The sequence below is a fragment of the Platalea leucorodia genome (assembly GCF_965183815.1).
Source record: "Platalea leucorodia genome assembly, chromosome: 3".
Lineage (NCBI taxonomy): Eukaryota > Metazoa > Chordata > Aves > Pelecaniformes > Threskiornithidae > Platalea > Platalea leucorodia.
In genome coordinates this window covers 20,176,710-20,195,595 of record NC_138825.1, presented here as the reverse complement: position 1 = coordinate 20,195,595, position 18,886 = coordinate 20,176,710, and the positions used below count along the sequence as shown (strand labels likewise).

At 45.7% G+C, this 18,886-nt stretch overlaps 1 protein-coding gene across 1 annotated transcript in view; it reads right to left on the bottom strand.

Moving 5' to 3' along the window:
* Positions 1-2,420: 2,420 nt before the first annotated feature.
* EHD3 (EH domain containing 3) overlaps positions 2,421-18,886 on the bottom strand; it is a 30,539-nt gene continuing 14,073 nt past the window's right edge. Inside the window, exons 4-6 of the mRNA XM_082307063.1 lie at positions 7,255-7,667; positions 6,007-6,171; positions 2,421-4,459 (exon numbers count right to left, since the gene is read on the bottom strand). Of these exons, the coding sequence (XP_082163189.1) occupies positions 3,932-4,459; positions 6,007-6,171; positions 7,255-7,667 (1,106 nt within the window). The 3' untranslated portion in view covers positions 2,421-3,931. The remainder of the gene's footprint in view (positions 4,460-6,006; positions 6,172-7,254; positions 7,668-18,886) is intronic.

Sequence of the window (18,886 nt, the reverse complement as noted above, 5' to 3'; positions counted from 1 at the left end):
GGCTTGCCCAAACAGTCATAAGAGTCTAGAGCACAAGTCTTATGAGGAGCGGCTGAGGGAGCTGGGGTTGTTTAGCCTGGAGAAGAGGAGGCTGAGGGGAGACCTTATTGCTCTCTACAACTGCCTGAAAGGAGGCTGGAGCGACATGGGGGTCGGTCTCTTCTCCCAAGTAACAAGCGATAGGACGAGAGGAAACGGCCTCAAGCTGCGCCAGGGGAGGTTTAGGTTGGATATTAGGAAAAACTTCTTCACCGAAAGGGTGGTCAGGCACTGGCACAGGCTGCCCGGGGAAGTGGTTGAGTCCCCATCCCTGGAGATATTTAAAGAACGGATAGATACAGTGTTCAAAGACATGGTATAGATGGACTTGGCAGTGATAGGTTAATGTTTGGACTTGATGATCTTAAGGGTCTGTTCCAACCTTAACGATTCTATGATTCTATAACCCTGAAGGAAGCTAAAAAGGGAGGGGGCTGTGCAGCTGCTGTCTGTGGGAAGGGGATGGAGAAATACATGTATCTTTTCATGGCCATACCGCAGAGACAGGATTGTGTGTATTGCTGCATAGAGAACCTCAGGGTGCTTGAGGTTTGGTGGGTTTTTTTTGAGGGGTGTTTTTTCCTTTTTTTTTTTTTTTTTTTTTCTTCCCCTCCTTAAATTTCCTGAAAAGCTTAGCAAGAGTGGAATGTGCTGGATAGACTTCTCTGAACACAGAGGTCTATTTGTAAACTGCCTCTCTGGAAACACAGCCTCTCAAGTTGCTGTCTGTTCCCTCTCTGTAACAGGGCTGCTTCGTCTCCTGCCTTGTCGCTGAACCACAGTGCAATCGCATTAAGTAACTGCATGTTTGTCACTCAAATGCTTGCGTTGGTTTTTCCCCTCCAACACAACGTGGGGAAGTTGCACTCTGACAGCACAAGTGGTTTCTGAGCGAGTGTTGAAAGAAACCCCCCCCGCCGCAGCGCTGCGGTGTCGTTCTGCGCGCTTGCCCCGCGCTGGCAGAGCTCTTTGCGCCGCTGTCCCGCTGGCGCTTCCCCGTGAGCCCTGCCGGAGCGTCCCGCAGAGGCTGGCGTGGGGACGTAAAGAGCAGGAGCCTCCGCGCGACGTGCGGAGCGGAGGCAGGAGCCGCGGCGTGTGCTGCGGTGCTGGCGTGCCCTAGCCGTGGCGCGGGGGGTGACAGAAAATCTCTTGCCGTTTCCTGTTTAACAGCGAGTCTTTCTTTGAGGTGGCTAAAGCACAACTGCAGTCAGTGCAATGGTAACTAATCTACTCTACTGTTTTAACAACCAGCTCGCGGTTTGGTTTGTGAACTCATGTGCCCAAACAATCAAGCGCGAAAGGCTTTGTGCCCTGAAAGCCACTTGATACCTATTGCAATGAATTTTTGGCCTACCGGAGCACCTTGCTGGTGTGTATACTGGAAAAAGACCAATAGACCTCACCTTCTCCCATCCCCTTTGAGAGAACCGCTAATCTTCCGCTTTTTAAGAAAGCGTTAAATTTCAGCACAATACGATTCACACAAGCAATGTGCTGTGTGAGTGGCCATCAGAAAATCATGCCTGCTGATTCAGGGGGCTCTGTTCAGCCTCAACCTTGTCCCTCAGCCTGGAGTCAGACGGATGCAAATTCCGCAGAAAGAGCTGCACAGCACTAGCAGACGCGGATGCGGTAATGACAGTTAAACTGGGGGTTACTGGTAATTGAACGGGAGTGACATACAGTCTGCTGACTTCTCTCTAAATTTGCATTTATTGCTTCTTGCTCTCCACCCTACGATTTCCTCTCCTCCCTCTCCCCTCTCTCTTCTCACCCTGTACAAATGCTAAATGGAAACTCCGCCAACCCCTACTGCTCACACCCTCTGGCTGAGTGCTTCCCCAGCACTATCCCCGCTGCTCTCAGTGCATCCCACTGTCCCCTTCTGGGGATAACGATCACTGTACGTGAACGTGTAAAGAAAGGGCAATGAAGAAAGAAGTAAAATTAGAGCCAGCAAGATTTAAGACTAAGGTTTTTTGTGTCCTTTCCAGATTTTGATAAATCTGTAGCATTCTTATCTGTAACTGGCAGGAGGAAACTCTTTTCATGTATTCCTTTTCCTAATGAAGCATTTATTTGGTTGGTACCTCTCCCCTATGTAGAACAAGGTGAATCGAGGTTACAGTTCCACTTGCTTCAGCAAGTACTGAGGTTGTGATCAGACTGCCAGAAGAGAAAGGAGATGTTGCAGATGGTAACCAGTCATTCAGCAGAGCACGCCCGAGTCCAGCAGGGATGATCTGTGCATTGCACATTTGGGAATGTGCTAAGGATGATTTCCTCATTCTGTTGCACGTAGAAATAAGCTTTTTTTTTTTTTTTTTTCTTTGCAGCTGCATTTCATTTTGCTATGTAAAGAAATAGACAGATCTGGCCTTTCTTTTTTAATAATGTTTTAGGACCAGGGTACAAAAAAGGTTAATGCATTAATTTTTAAGACAAGTGATAAATGTACTGCAATAAGCACATCCTACATACACAGAATATATTTCTCTATATTGTATGAACACAGAGATATAAAATAAGTTATACTTGTCTTGGTTTTTCATCACAGTAGGAGCTCAGCTTATATAAAGTGACAACAGGAATTGGAACAACACGCTGCTCCAAAGCAACAACAGAAACCAGAAGAGTGCCTGCGTGTGTGTGTTTGGGAAACAAAATAGGAAATCGAGGGATTACTGCCAAAATCGGGTCTTGAAAATAGAAATTTCATAGAGCATGAAAGAAGGGGGAAGGTCTCTTGGCTCAGGGCAGAGGTTCTGGAGGGGATCAAGTGTCACTGTGTGGTGAGGAGGAAGGTGGGTGAAGGCTGTCAACATCTCGGCTATGTTTGTGGGGGCACAGGCAGTAGAGCAAGCTCTGCCCCCCGCCCCGCGGTGTTCTCTGCTTTTATGACGGACCATCTACCTGGCAGTGCGGGGTTCCTATCTCGACAGTAAGAATGGGACCTAGTAGCTTTCACTGCGCACGATGAGAGTAAACATATCACTTCACAGGAATGATGAACACCACCATTGTTCAAAGAGAAAACACTATCCACTGGTTGTGAAATGTTCAGTGAGCCTGGGAGTGGTGTTCCTCCCTTCCAACTCACCTGATGCCTGCCTCTAGTGCCCCTTCCTTCTGTTTCCCTTGTGGGGGTGGTTCCCTTGGTCATGCCTGCAGGACAAATCTCCCCCAGGGACTGAATGGGAGGTAGAGGTGATTGGGAATTCTTAGTGCCTGTCCCACAGCAAACAATGAGGAACTCCAGCTGCCCAGTTCAGAGCTGTTTCAGATTTTATTTATGTTCTTTAAGGACAGGGAAACACTTGTAAAATTTGCCATCTAACAGTGAATCAAGATTCCTAAAATTCTTAACCCTGGGGTTTAATATCTAATATTTTAGTGTGGGCTTATGTTAATGAGGAAGTGCTCTTTAGTTTGGCCAATCGCTTGGAGACCTTGTGGTTTCCTCTTCACTATCAAGATCTTGGTCTCCTGAAGTTTGCGAGACCCACTGAACAGCAGAAGGTGCAGCCAAAGCTCAGGAGTGATACTGGCAGTTAGCACATTTTTATTAGTGCCTATTCCACTCTCAAAAAATGCAGCCCACTTCAGTTTTTCTACTCCCGCTTATCAGATTCTCCTAGTCTCAGCGTCCTTTCTTTACCTTCATATTTACAGACTACACATTAGAAAGCAGGGTCATTACACTGGAAGAGTTAATTGCATATTATCATGAAGAAGGATTGGACTTTTTTGTTCTGCTTTAGTTTTTCTTCATACAGCAAAATAGGTATAAATCCAAAGGTGATCTCACATCTAAAGGTATAATTTAAGTAAACATGTTTTTTCTAGATCTTTTTTCCCCCCTTCCCTTTCCCTCTCCCCTGTAACCTTCCTTTCACTCTGTTATTTTCCTTTTGGATGGAGGGAGGAGATGGGAAGGGAGCTCATTTGGCAGCTCATGACCCTCCAACTTGACTTTAATGAGATGATTTGCCAAGGCAAACTCCTCATCATCCAGCATGCCATCTTTGTCGATGTCAGCCAGTTTCCATATCTTGCCCAGCACTGTGTTGGGTAGCTTGGACCTTACCATCTCCTTCTTTGCATTGGCACCAGTTATTTTACCATCGACAGGCGAGAGTGTGTAGAAGATCTCATCATACATGGGCTTGTCCCTGGCCACCACCCACTCGGCATCATCAATCCCTTCACCAGCGCCTTCGCCATAGCCATGGCCAAATGGACCATGCAAGGTGCCCTCGAAGGCTCCTCCTTTCACCATCTGGGTTGGCCGCTGCGACTCTTCCTGGCGTACGAGCACCATGAGCTGGGCGATGTCATTGGCCAGCATGTCTTCTACGGTCTCCAGCAGCTTGCTCTTCAGAGGCTGGAACTTGCTAAAATCCTGGGCTTGCAACTGATCCTTAAAGTGGAACAACATAGCAAGAGGTGAGCGACATGGCCGTGCACAGTGCCGTATCAGTGTAGAGTGGGATGCCTGTCTGCTGTTTGGCTCAAAAAAACCCCTGCTATTGCAGAGGAGGAGTGGGGAGCTCAGCATTCCCTCCTCCGATAGCCCTGCTCCTCAGCATCTGATGGGATGGGGTCTCCCTGGCTGGCCTTGCTCTTACTTAAATCCTCTTTAAGCCCTACAGAAAATGATCTTCTCCGCTTACAAAGGGGGGTCGACATGGTACAGAGAGGGGAAGTAGTTTACTCAAAGGCCCAGATGATGGCCATATGCAAATAAGACACCTCCTTTCCAAGCCATGCAGAAGAAATCTCCTTGAAGATGAAATTGTTCAAGGCAAACTGGTTGTGCAGCTCTTGCTACATCCTCCAGCCAGTGCTCTGCATTCCCTCCCCCTCTGCACTCTGGGAAGGAGATGGCACTCTGGCAAAGGACTAATTTACTCATCATCATGCAGTGCATCTTTCAGATGCCATAAAGACAGTAGCGTGTCTGTGAAGAGGTGAGCGTGCCTTTACAGCATGGCTCAGTTTCTGTAATTTTCACAGCTAACCAAAAGTGCTTTGAGCAGGGCCTGCAAATAACTATCTCCTAAAAATTGCAGAATGACCTACAGCTTTATCCTTCACCCTCTACTCGTTAAATCCACACTATTCACTCTTACTGGATTGGTATAGTTATTTTTAAACACTTAAACACATGTTTTAACAAGCAGTGAATGGGATCTTCTATTGGATACACTCCATAGATCTCATTCCCAAGAACTTTGGAAAATATACTTTAAAAAAAAAAAAAAGGAGCAGATGCTGTGTTTTCCATAGGGAGCTAGTAATGACTTCAACAGCTAGCAACTCAGAACAGGTTTCTGCTTGGACTGAAGCCACGCAGCAATGTAGCAGTGTCCAGCATTGTTTGAATATACAATACAAGGCTCTGATCCAAGATCCTTTGAAGTCTTTGACTTACATGAACACTGGGTCAGGTCTCAGCTCTGCAGAACAGAAAACCTGCTTCTCTGCTTAAAATAGAAAAGGGGCTTTAAGCTTTCACAGCCTCCTTTCTCTCTTTTCTAGAAACAAAGAGTGAAGTAGAAGACAAAAAAAAATACAGCTCCTGAGGAGAGGGGCATATGTAGGCTTTTCAGGATATAGCTTTCCTTTTAATATAAATTAGCAATATTCATAGCACTGAAAAATCTGCAAATGGAACCTGGAATTCAAAATAAAGAAAAGTAGAAAAAACAATTTCCTGTAAAGTGCTATTCAGGCAAAGATTTGAGAAATGAAGGCAGCTGTAGCTTCACGTGAGCTCTATGTGCAAAAAATGTTCACGCCCAAATATAGCCCACACACATTTCAAGGACCATTTCAACATTACAACAGGCCTTTCCCACAAGCAACAACAGTCAATGCCTGTGTGGCTTCTGTCGTATTCCCCGCGGTTACTCTAATGCTCTTTCCTTGGATGTTTGGTGCTCCAGCCAAGATGCCATTGCTTACCTGCATCTTTCTCAGATTAGGGAAGTCTCCTGGTGAGATCTGATGCTCCCGTTCAATCCGGGCATAAATCTCTCCCAAGTTGTTAACAAGCTCTTTCTTTTTATTGTCTTTCCCAAACATTGAGGGCATTTCCTTCTTTAGGGAACTGATGATATAGGCATGGACCTGAAGGGCATTAAATGATATGGAATAAAGACAAGTGTTAAAGAGCACATCAGAAAATTCTTCCCAGCACAGAGTATCTGTGCCTAGGACTCAACCCCATCTTGTCCCACCCTGAAGAGCAAGCTCAGCGCCTCAGCTTGCCTGTACCTATTGATTATTGCTCTAGTGCTAAGTGCTGCTCAGCTGTGCGCTCTGGCTGTGCTGAGAAAAGGTGAAGACAGTGTACGAGCCCTGGGCATACAGAGAGTAACATTCATATGCACTTCCTGGAGGGAGTGGTGTGGGTTGTTGTGTTGTTCTGTGTTGGGTTTTTTTGGTGGTGTTTTTTTTTTTTTTTTTCTTCTTCTTCTTCTTCCACTGGCCATAGCCTTCCAGCGAATAGTCCCTTTCCAGTCCAAACCAAACATACAGGTTTTGGAGCTCTCTAGACTTTAATGTTTTAGTACGAATAGCAGTCCTTAACTTATGTGACATTCTAGCTTTTTTCTTAATGGTGGACCAAGTGTTTTCTCTTAGAAATTAAGACCCTTGCACAGAAAGCTTTTTAGGGATCTTTTGATCTCTTTTCTCAATTGATATGGGGTTCTTCCCTGTATTCTGAGGGGCTTCATTCAGCTCATTTCAAATATTCAGAGATATGACAGGCTTATTTGCCATTCTTGTGAGTCTCCACCTCCTCTGCATCCATCTAAGCCAGGTATCTCTCTTAGCTAAGAAAGTTTAAGGTGAAAGACCTAGAGCTGACCAGCTCCCTTGGTGTGTGATTCTGACATACTGAATTGGTCCTAATTCTCAAGTTGCTACCACAGAGCAACTGCTTTCCAGATCCCTACAAGTGCTACCTGCTTTGATCTGTGGCTATCTTCCTCACTCTGGCCTGTCATGATTGACGCACCAAGCGAAAGAGGTGCTTTCTTCCTTGAAGTGCACAGGACTAATATGCTGGGCCTGAGCGAAACAGGATGGAAAAAGAGTAGGATCCACCAGCTCTGCAGGCTGAACTGGCCAAAACCACTTCCCCATAGCCTGCATACTGCAGAGAGCCCAAACTCAATGCTGGGGTTCTTCTATGCCAACACCCACCTTGGCCAGCCGTGCTCGCTTGATGAGATCATTCAGCTTCCTCAGGGCTGCATTGCGGGGCAGGCTCTGGATATCCCTGAACAGGTCCTGCTCCTCTGCCTCAAACAACTTGCGGTTGTCAGGGATGAGCAACGGATGGGACCAGAAGGAGCCAATGTAGACCCTGATGACCTCAGGAGTGTTGACGATCTTTCCCAGGGACCACATGAGGGCACCGTACACCCGCATCAGCTGTTGAGTCTCTATCTGGTCAGCCTTGTTGAGAACAACTCTCATCTTGTCCTCATGGTTCTTCAGGGCCTTGATGACCTCAGAGAATTCATCAGAGATGTCCAGCTTGTGCGCATCAAAAAGGAGAATGATGCGGTCAACCCGCTCTGCAAACCACTCCAGTACAGCGGCGAAGTCATAACCTGCAAGGGGCAGAGGAAAAGCAGAGATGCGTATACATGGGAGTACAGAAGCCTGCTTGCTGTACCTGAACCAAGCCATCTGAGAGTAAGCTTGCAAAGACGAAGCTTCCCCAGTAGATCAGGTAGCTTGATAAAGGAAACATGAAACATCATTTCTTGTCCCAGAGAGGGTGGAGACGAGGCACTATCCTTCACGCTGACACGCCCAAGATGCGCACAGTTAAGGTTAGCTTCTCCACATTAAAAGATCACCCAAAGAAGTCCTGAACTTGTGCTACAGACGCTTCATTCAAATGCATATCATGGGGAAACTGCCATATTCTAAGAGCTACTGCAGAAGTCTTGCATGTGGCAACAAGAGAGGTCTATTTTCTAAATTTCTGGCCACCAGCATAGCCTACAAAGGCTGTAGAAAGCTGGATAATTGCAGTACTTGCACCCAGACTGGTTTGAAATGCATATCTCTACTGCTTAGTAACTCTTAGGTCTTGTCTAGTTGTGTGAGGCTTTGTCCCATCCAATTCAAAACCCAGGATGCAAATAACCTGCCTTACCTGAGTAATCATCCTGTCATACCTGCTGCGTGTGCACAAAGCAAAATGATTTGTGTTTATTTTGCTAAGTACTTGATGTTTAGAAGACAGCATTGCTGTGAACACCAGAGGTGGACTCAAGCTACGAACAGCGGGTTCATATTTCACATGCCTCAGAACTAAGGATAATGGATGCACAGTGTTAGACTTGGGTCCATCTCTAGGCAATACAGGGCATGATAAAGTGTGTGTGGAGATGTTTTTAAAACAACAGCAATGACAGCAACAAAATGACCTTCTTTCCTAGCTCTGTGGTGGTTTTTTTCACCTTCTTTAAAGCCTCACTGAGAGACTGGTGCTCTTCCTCTGCTCTGTCAGGCTCTCCTATGCTGTGCAACATTTGGGGTTATCTGTGTTGCCAGAGTGCTGCACTCTGTTAGGAGAGATCAGGACAGAGCATATGCTATTTGCATTCAAATCCTTTAACATACTATTTTAATCTTGGCTTTCATGAATAAATGTATGATAATTAGTTCAGTGATTCCCTCCCTCCCTTTTTCTTTTTTTCTTTCTGTCCTCTCCAAAACCTAGAGGGCAACCACTGCATCCTAGTCTTTAGATCAGAACTACAGAAGGGAGGATTGCTGAGCTCTGATCTTTATTTTTGCCACTGGCTTTTTCTCCCTTGTGACTAAGCAAACTTGAGGTGAAATCCTGGCTCTCAAGTCAGGAGTAAAGCCTGTGTGAACTTTCTCTTCAGATGGATAAATTGGTATTACTGTTTGCCACTGAGAACTTTTATACAACTGCGAAGTATTATTACTGGGCAGTGTTTTGCTTTGGTCAATTATAGTTTGCTCCTTACAAGAAAAGGGTGGGGCGGGCAGGAGCACTCTTGGATGTGGATGGCTTGCCCTGGTCTCTTCCATGGGATCTACAGAAATCATACATGGAGGAGAGACATTTGTCTCACCAGTGCCTTTCTGCTCACTCAGGACACCAGTGCTGCCTCTAGCAGCAGCAAACAATGCTGGGCCCTGGCTCTTTGCTCAGCTATGTTTGACACCGAGAACTTCAGAGAATTCAGAATTGGTACTACCTTTGACAGAGACCTGCTGAGCATTCAGTATATTATACTGGTATCTGTATATCTTGTCCAGCCCATGTGTCTGACCTCAGTAACAATCATGAGTCAGACCCTCTTACAATTGAAATAAACTTGGTCCTGCTTGCTTTCAGATATTAACAGCCTTTTCACCTCAGATGTTCTTACTGTAGGGAGCTCACCTCCACGGGTCTAATCGCCTATCTACTGTAAAGCTATGCATGCTGACTCCTTCCCAAACTGTACTAGGAGGCACTGGCAGCAGGACAGAGTCAATGCCGATACCTCATTTCACTTGGACTGGGTTCAGGCTGTAAGCTGTCCCTCTGCAAGCAGATCAACGAATCTGCAAATGGGGACACCCTGCCCACCCCCCGCTAAACTTTGCTAAACACGGCGTGCATACCTGCACCTAATGTTCAGTTCTGCCTGGGCTGTACTGGAAGTCATCCACCACGGCAGGATAGTTTATTCTTCGTAGGCAGAGCTACACAGCTTGCTTTTTTCACCACGGAAGCAATGAGTCAGGGCGACTTTGTTTGGAGATGTTTGTGCATTTAATCTTGTCAAATCTCATTGACTGGGATGCTTTCTTGTCAAGCTGGTCTGTCTTTGAATTGCACCACAACTACTTCTTCCAGCCTTTTTCTTGCGGGGATCAAGGAGGAAGCACTTGTGCTCTCTAGGGCACCTTGTAATGCTACAGTGATGTCCTGTCAGAGATTGTGTGGATGGTTTCCCTCTCGTAGCAGAGGAAGACCCACTGTTAGGCTCTCTGTTGTGTTAACAGGGGCTGGGATGAGGTAGGGAAAGAGTCTGCACCCGACACTCAGCCCACCTTTTGGTGATTCTGTAAAAGTGGGGACTGATTATTTTAAAAAAAAAAAAAAAGTGGTATTGTAGTTTTGGTATTAGCTGAGGACTTGGGAGACTGACCTTAGCCCTTTGATCTGCCTGGGTCTCAGGGTTTGTCCAAAAGTATCTTTAGGTGCTTAGCTGTGCTGATTTTTATCATGTGTCAAGCCTGGATCCACAGTAGCACTTGGAGGGTATCTGTTCTGTGAGCCTCTCTTTCCTATTCACAAGCAAAAATGTTGCTCTACCCAACAAGAAAAGGGAATTCATATCTGCTCAGACCTGTTGTATGTTCCCAGCTGCTACAGTAACATACAGTGAGTCTTGAATGTCCCTGTGGACTTCATTAAATGTCGAGATTGATTAGCAAACTTTCTTGCCCAGCTTCTTTGCTTGTTCAGAGATATTCTCCTGACAGCTGTCCTGCATATCTCCACCGAAGAGAGAACAAGGCCCTGGGGAGTAACACTTGGTGATGTGTCAGAGCAGTCACAACAGCAGGGATTCATGTGCATCCCATGCTGGGACAAAAGCCCAACCCACACTTTCCTCTTGTATGTCCTGCTTGCTTTGGTGCTTAAGGGAACGTGTGAGACCTCTCCGGTTGGTGCCCAGCTAAGCAAGAAACATCGCTCTTTGTGTGTAGCTCTTAACAAGTGCTGATCACACGTGCATCCTCCTGTATGGAGGTAGTTGGCAGGAAACCCAAGGTGTGTGTCTATGTATTTTGTTCTTAAGTGACAGAATGCTTTAGAGAAGGAAAGAGGGGAAAATTACCACGACTGTTGTATTGTTGCTTAACGCATAGCATGACATGTGGAAAGGGCAGGTGGGACAGACCTCTGTTTGCAGCCATCTACTTGGAGTCACTGACTGTGATGGTGTTTTCTCACACAGACAGGTGCCTAGAGAATTGCCACGCAGGTGATTCATAGGGTTGACTTATTAGTTTTGCTTTTAGCATATAAAAGAGTAGATTGTTACTAAAGCATTTGGATAGCAGGGTGACAGTGTAAAACTCCAAGGACAAGCTATTAATAAAGATGTTTAAAAATAAGGTCTTAAATTTGTATTTTAATGCTTAGTTCAGCTTTCATTTTCAGAAGACTTTCGGACAGCATAGAGAACTTGAGACATTTTGCCTGACTCCAGCCAGAGCTGGAGGTGCTCAACACCTGAAAACAGATAAAGCCCATTCTGTAACTAAATCTAGCATTATAGCTTCACTTCAATTCCCCTTCTGCCCATTTTTTATTTCACAGATGCACAGGACCTGACTCTTACATTCTTCTGGCAGTTTATTACAGTGTGAGCTTAGCCCAAGAACTGATCCTGATCTACAGTCAAATAGGGCGTTTTCAAAGTGTCCCCTTGCTCATTCCACTGCAAATGCGTTATGTCTCTTTACGCCCTCTTAGTGTTGTAGAGTGTTGCTAAGGGCTCTCGCAAAAGCAGCCAGTTACTATCTCTGATTTGGCAGCGTTTCAGTGATGGGCGAAGCTATCCAGATAAAGCACAGTTTTACTGTGAAGTTACAGGGCATTTGGGAAGCCATCTGCTTGCCAAAGCTGCATAAATGCAAAACCATTATTACAGGGATGTTCAGACAGAAATGTAAAGAGGAGAATTTTCTGTTCAGTAATTCCTGGCTGTTTGTGGTTGCACTTGTGTTTCTGTTGAAAAATATGATGCGATTTAAACATTCTCTAATATCACTGATGCTGGTTCTTTCACAACCTCCAGATAAGGGGGAACATGAATAGAAAATGAATACCTACCATATAGTACTAGAAGGACAAGATGAACACGATAATAATTTTCTTCTATCAGATGTTTTTTCATGGGACAGATTTCCTTCTGACAGCATGAAAAGGACTCGACAGATTTAACACAAAGCTGACAAGTTAGCAGGACTGTCAGTAGATTCAGTCTACAGAGAAAAAATGATCTTCCTGCAGACACCCTGTGACCTAGACTCCATAAGGCAGACTGGCTTAATGAATACTTGTCTGTGCACTATTGGAATACCTGGCAGCATGCATTTCACTAAGATCTGGCAGGATTATGCAATTACATTTCTGTCAAGTCAGACCAGGCATGATACAGTCTTTATGCTGACTGTGGGAAGATGGATGATACCTGACCCAGCATAAAAATCTGCCTGGCTCTAAAGTTTTTAAGCCAATTTAAACCAGCAATGAATCTGCATGTACTGGTTCAGCATTTCCCACCATTTAGCTACACTGATTTTTGTTTGGTTGTTTTTTTTGTCTGATAGTAAGTTCACTACTGGATTTCCTGTCTTGTGGAACTGTGACCACAGCCCCTGTGGTGGTGGAGTTCGGGTGGGATGGAAGGGGCATAGTAAGATCAAGAAATGCTGAAAAACCAAAACCTGCTGCTTTGCACCAGGCATCTCACAGCTTTCTGTCAGTACTGCTTTTTAGGAATTTACCTCTTTCTTGCTGAATTTTAGTCACTAGAAGTTCCCTTCTTGTCCTTTTAAAGCTGGTATTATCCAGAGACTAAAGATTCACTAGATCACGGTCCTCTATAGGGCAGACTTTTAGGGCTGTGTCCTTATTTGTCAACTGGTAGATTGGCTCTGTGTGTCTGAGGACAGCATTGGAAGATGGGATAGCTGGCATAGTGATCACTGACTACCTAGAGAGGGAGCAGCTCTTGGAGATGAAATGAGTGCCTATTCCAGGGAGCTAATGACTTGATCTGAATTTTTAAATTGAATAAGAGGGTTTGGAGGCATAGTCTAACTGGTCACAGTGATGTCCTGCCTGAAAGCCCTTCAAAGTCCAGGGAAGAAGACTATGTTATGGCAAAACAAGCAGGCAGCCCACACTGGAGGGTGAGAATGTGCCAGCAGGGGCAGGTGTTACCTGAGTGTGACAGATGGCTGTAAGCAAAGGAGAAGGAAGGTGACACAATGGTCAGGGGAGGAAGGGAGGGGAAGTGACGCATCCCTTTAAGGACACACAAAGTGAGTGGGAAGCAGAGTGGGTGGCTGTTGTGAGACCCAGGGAGGGGTGGTGCAGCAGAGAGAAGAGGGCGCTGGGGAAGAGTATGAGAGATGAAACAGCTGGGGCTGGGTGGAAGAACAGTGATTTGGGCAAGTTTCTCTCAAGGTGAGGAGCTGGTGGTGCCAGCAAGGCGAGGACAGAAGGGAAGATGAAAAGCGAGGGATGGGTATTGGATATACCTCACTGCAGCTCATCCTAAACCATCTTTGTAAAAAGCTGCAATGCTCCTCCCTGGAAGTGGCTGCCTTCCAGGGGGATATAAAGAGATCCTGTAATGTGTATCTGTGGGTGTGTTGGGAAGTAGACAGAAGTCCTTCAGGATGAAAAGATTTGTATGAATGTTACATGTCGTAATTTCTAGAGCAGGTCTCATCTTGCCGATCACTTCTGCCTTTGCCTATACTTAAAGAAATCTGTCCTGGAGCTGGTGATTCACAGCACTAAGAGCTACATCTTCTAGCCAGTGCTCTGCATTTCTTCCCCCTCGGTATCATAGAACTAATGGAAACATTACATATGTTTTGGAGACTTAAAGGTTTCCAAAGCAAAGGCAAAAGGACGCAACAAAGCACAGCAAATCTGCCTATGTTCTCAGCTGTGAAATGGGCTGGTGTCAGATTTCTAATGCTAACATTTACATTAACCAGTACCTGGAGTGCAGACTGTGGCCTTTTGCTTTCATGTTGTTTATTACAAGGGTTGGGAAGAGACCGGGAGCCTGACAGGGCTCTTGCTTTATGTCAGTGGAAATTGAGTGAAACCTCACTAGACAATTTCAAGTCAGGTGGAGTAAAACTGATGAGAGCATTGTCCAGAGCAAAGTTTCCTTACGCCAGCCTGTTTAGCTTCTATGTGCACACAGCAGAACTTGTCCCCTCTACCCTTTACACATTTATATCTTTGTCATTTGTGACAGACGGACCAAGTGTTTCCTGCTACTTGGGCCAATCCTCAAAACAGTTCTTAGCCAGATTTTGAGACCTCAGAAGGCATCTGAATATAGGCCAAGTTTTCCAGAGAGGTCAGTGCAGAGCAGAGCTGATGCATAGCTGGAATTCCAAGGAAATTTTTTTTACCATAGTGTCCAAACACAAACTGAATTCTCCCAGTACACATAGTTTAAATCTGGGGAGAAATCATGTTTGAAAACCTGGCCTGAAACTGCCATCGGTAACTGATAGCTGCTACCAGTGACCAGGTAATACGGTCCTTCTCCATTGTTACTCAGGATGCTGAAAGAATACATGATGGGCATAAATAATGCAAATTGATGAGACACTGATGGGTATGACTGTCTTTCCTTGATGAAACAGATACTTAGGATATTTCTAGAGTGCACAGAGGACAATAAAATGGATAAATTGAACAGTTGATCTAAAAATCAGACTTGTTAGATCAACTGTTCAAAATCAGACAAAAAATAAGTACTTGCTATATGTTAACAGGAGGGGTGGGGGGGAAGCACAGCCCTTTCTATCCATGCAACTATTTAATCTCAGTTCTTTTGCATTATTTTTTTCTCTTCCGGTTCTGGAAATGCAAAACATAGCAGTATTTCCAACCCAATTCATGAGGACAGCACCTCCCCCCTCTCCTCTCCTCACCCTGAACAGAATCCTGGTTTGGTTTTCCCAAAACCCAAATATAATCTTGAGTTTTTGTTTGCATCCTGCTTCCAGGTCAGAAGAGTTAGGCTTGCAGCTTCACATATTTCTATGAATAAAAAGGGACAGAACTGTGCATCTTTGCGTTGCTCTTAGAGGAAGTGCAGAACTGCGTGACTGTAGGAACTGAGCCTTCCAGTGGAACAGTATGCATTTGTGAGACTGTGATAAAATCAGGCAAGTTGGCAGAGCGGCTACTGCACTGCAGTAATGGAGCTGAACTGGGAAGTCAAAACCAACCAGTGCACTTTCACCCTCCCAGGCAGAGTGAAACACAAAATATAAGCAAACATCACCAGTGGGGAGTATTATAGCAAATATTTGAAATGCCTCCCTTTTATAGGCTTTCAGGGTGGATGCTTTCAGTTGTGTATCATGCTGTTGCTAACACATGCGACAAAACTCTTTGGAAAAAATATTTTCTTGTTGCCATTGTACCCTAAACAACATTGCATGAAGTGGGAGAACATCAGTTCCCATACTGTTTTCCTTTCCCTCCCAAGCATGGCAATTTGAGACACCGTCAGTCTGAGAGCTCTGTGCTGCCCAAGAGTGTTGTCCATTAGCATTTTTCTTCTCGCTGTCAGGCTGGTGAGTGACTAAATATCCCCAGTGCTGAAACTGCTCGTCACTGGGAATTTTTCCTTCCCAGGAGAGACAGCAAGGCCAGCGTGTGGTTTCCTTAGCTATGGGGAGCCTGGGCTGCACTGCAGCCAGCAGAATGGAACTGGGTGGAAGGCTGGAAAAAGGCTGGAATAGTGTGTACTGGAAAGAAAGCCGATGGGGAATGATGCTGCCAGTCCTCACCTCCTGGCTAGGACCTTGTGCTCACTGCTAACGTGGGAAAGGGAGGTGGTGACATATATAGGGTGAAGATGAAGTAAGCGTTCAGTATATATTCAGGAAGTACTACCCTGAAACAGGTATCAAATACAACTTGGCCAGGGCATCACTGAACTTGGCAGACCTGGATCTGCTTAGCTCAGGGCATGTGTAGGTCGAGACTATGGTTAGCAGAGCTTGTAAGGCTCAGCCTCCCAGGGATGGCACTGCTACTGAAGCGCATGAGTTGCTGTTCCCACGTGGCTCAATTAGCATGGCAGACTGCTCAAGATGATGAATTATGAGGAAGTCCTGACTCCTGCCCTGGCTCTGCTATACTGCATGACCCGACCTGTGGTCCTCCCCTTTGTCCTCATTTATTTCAGTACAGTCATCCCTTTTTCATCTTCCCTCCCAGCAGGATGGCCTGGCCTTATTATGTGACACTGGAACAGTGTTTTGCAAATGGATAGCATCCATATTATTATCAAATTGTCAAAGCAGCCAAAACTGTGCTGCTTTGGTACAAATACCCCCCCATGGGCATCTCTGCAGCCTGCTGTTGCCTCATGCTCAGCTGGAAACAATAAAAGAAAGAAGGACAGAATGAGGGACAAGGCAATGCAATGACTAGTTCTTTACATGTGGACATAGATCCATGCCCCAGTATGTGAAAAAGACTGGAAGATAAATGGCTGTTCTCCAGGCAAGGATAATACAGAAGCAGTGAAGGGCAGAATGCACTGGGCCATGACATCCCAGGAACACTGCCCACCAGGCCTGTAAATGAAACCTGTATATCCTATGGGGTTTAGCTACCACACCTGTGACACCATGGGTTCCCACCATGACGAAGCGTATGAGTCACAGGAGCTCAGTAGGACAAATCACTGCAGGCAGCTCCTTGGCTACTGTTTTTACCAGAGCCTGAGAGCAGAAGCAGCTGTGTCAGTGCTGGTGATCTCATTGCATGCCAAGGGGATGTGGACTTCAGCTATGACAGACTGCATCACCCTCAACTGCTTGACAGGCCTAAACCTGCAGGTCTGCTACTGGGAAACTTCATGGACTGCTCTGTGGAGGGAAGGAGGCTCTTATGATCACGTAGTGGTGTCCTGGAAGAGAGCCAGCGCAAGAGCTCTGTTTCTCAGGATTATACAGCATTCCTTGGAGGAAAGCTTGCTACCCATTTGCAAAGTCCTGCTGCTGGCTACATGAAGCTGACTGCTGCTAACACTGGTGCGCTGGTGCTTCTGCACGCTGTCTGTCCATCGGGGAATCGTGTTATTTATCACATTAGCCTTTCCAACAGCAACGAGGCAGTGAATTTAATTCAGAGTTGAGTTCAGGCGAATGAAAAGTTTCAGACCCTGTCTTGGCCCCTGAATCATTCCTTTAAACCAGTTTCTTTCCTCCTGCTCCTTGAAACATGGATGCAACAACGGGAACAGCTATTGCCTTGAAATTCAGGGGTATAAGGTGGCCCTTGAGGATTGCTAAACTTTGGTACCATGGTATTCTGCTAAGCTGGCACTGTATAGATTAGCTAATGCTCTTGACATCTAATGGGAAAGGAGACAGACTTGTGATGTTCCCAGTGGGAGGAATTTCCTATTTTTAGAAATGCTGCTTGTTCTTATGGGATGGGCAGGCTGGGAAAGCCTGCCACATCTTTTGCATCTTTCCTTTTCCCTCAAATTTATGACAGAAGGCTGCTTTACTATTCACTCCCTTCCCTGACTGACCCCAGTCTGAGGGTCTTAAAACCTACTACTAGCACACAACAGGGATAAGAAGAGCTCCCTGGTTCCCAGCAGTTAAGAAATTTCAAAGTGTCTCTTGGGAAACCTCTGTAAGACTCCCTCAGGTCTTGCTTCATTCCCAAGTGAAATCTGAGTAGGCTGGGAAGGTATAGAATGGTAGAAGCATTTTGTTGTGTCAGCAGTTTTTAGCACTGTCTTGTTTTCTGCCTAGAAACCACATTATGGCTCTATCTGCCTCCAAAACCAACTTGCTAATGAGGGCAGCTGGCTTGTAAGCTTGGTGGCAAAGGCACCAGCCTCACCGCTTTTTCCTATTCCTCTCCTATGGGAGCCAGGAGGTGAGTACTCTCTTTCAAACACCAGCTTCCTTGAGATAAGCTCAAGCCAATGCCTGGCAGCAGCCCTTCCTAAACATAAGCACCTCAGCACTCTTCTGACTCTTTCTGCTCCCTGGGCTGGATCCCCTGCAGACAGAAATTGCTGGAGTTCTGCCAGCTTCAACAAAGCTATGTTGATCTAAACCAGATGAGGATCTTGTCCTGTAGCTATTGAAAGGCCATCTGACGTGGCCCGTGTGAGCAGTTTCAGGATGTCCTGAATATAAATGGCAACGTAGTGAGATCCCACTACCCTGTACTTTTAACTGTTGTGGTTAGGTCAATTGACAGCCAGGTTGCGACAGCCCCGTTGTCTGGTTGAAGGTGTAGCAGAGCAAATTCCTGGGATGGCAGGATGAGGAGATGGCTGTGCTCCATCTAGAATTCTCACCTCCTGGCAAAAGGGTGGAGTGACCACACACTGTAGTCACAGGGCAGATGCACAAGCACTTAATTGCACTAAGTGCAGTAAAAGTTGTCCAGGAGGAACTTCCCCCACATGCTGAGACAGGCCTCCAGTCCTACAAATAGGTATAGCATGCAAAAGCTTAGGGAATTGGGACTCCCCTTTAGCCTTCTCTGCTTATGAGGAACATTCCCTCAGCTGTTCCCAGATGTTTGGAGAGGCATTATTCACTTAGGTCAAAGTGCACCAGTGACTTTCTTAACAGTGCACAGCTGTGCAGCAGTGTGCTCTAGCATTGCTGGCATTTACTAGAGTAGCTGTAGGAACGGGACACCAGGGCCCTCTGGGAGGCTGACTGATAGAGAAATTTTGCAAAAGGAGGAGCAAGAAGTGCCAGTACATTTTGCAGGAGGATATTTTTAGTACTGGAAATAGCTGGAAAATAGGAAAAATCTTGCAATGTATGTCAGGATTTGAACTGGTGAAGAGATTTGGGAAAGGGGCTATGGAAACTTTTTTTGGGACTTGAAATGGGTCCATTTTGACTCACATACAATACCTTTCTTTTTTTCTTTAAGAACAAAAATATTTCCTCCTAAGCAAGTTTTCTTCACAGTGATAGTTCCACAAGAGAACCGGTTGCTTTCAGTGGCATTTTT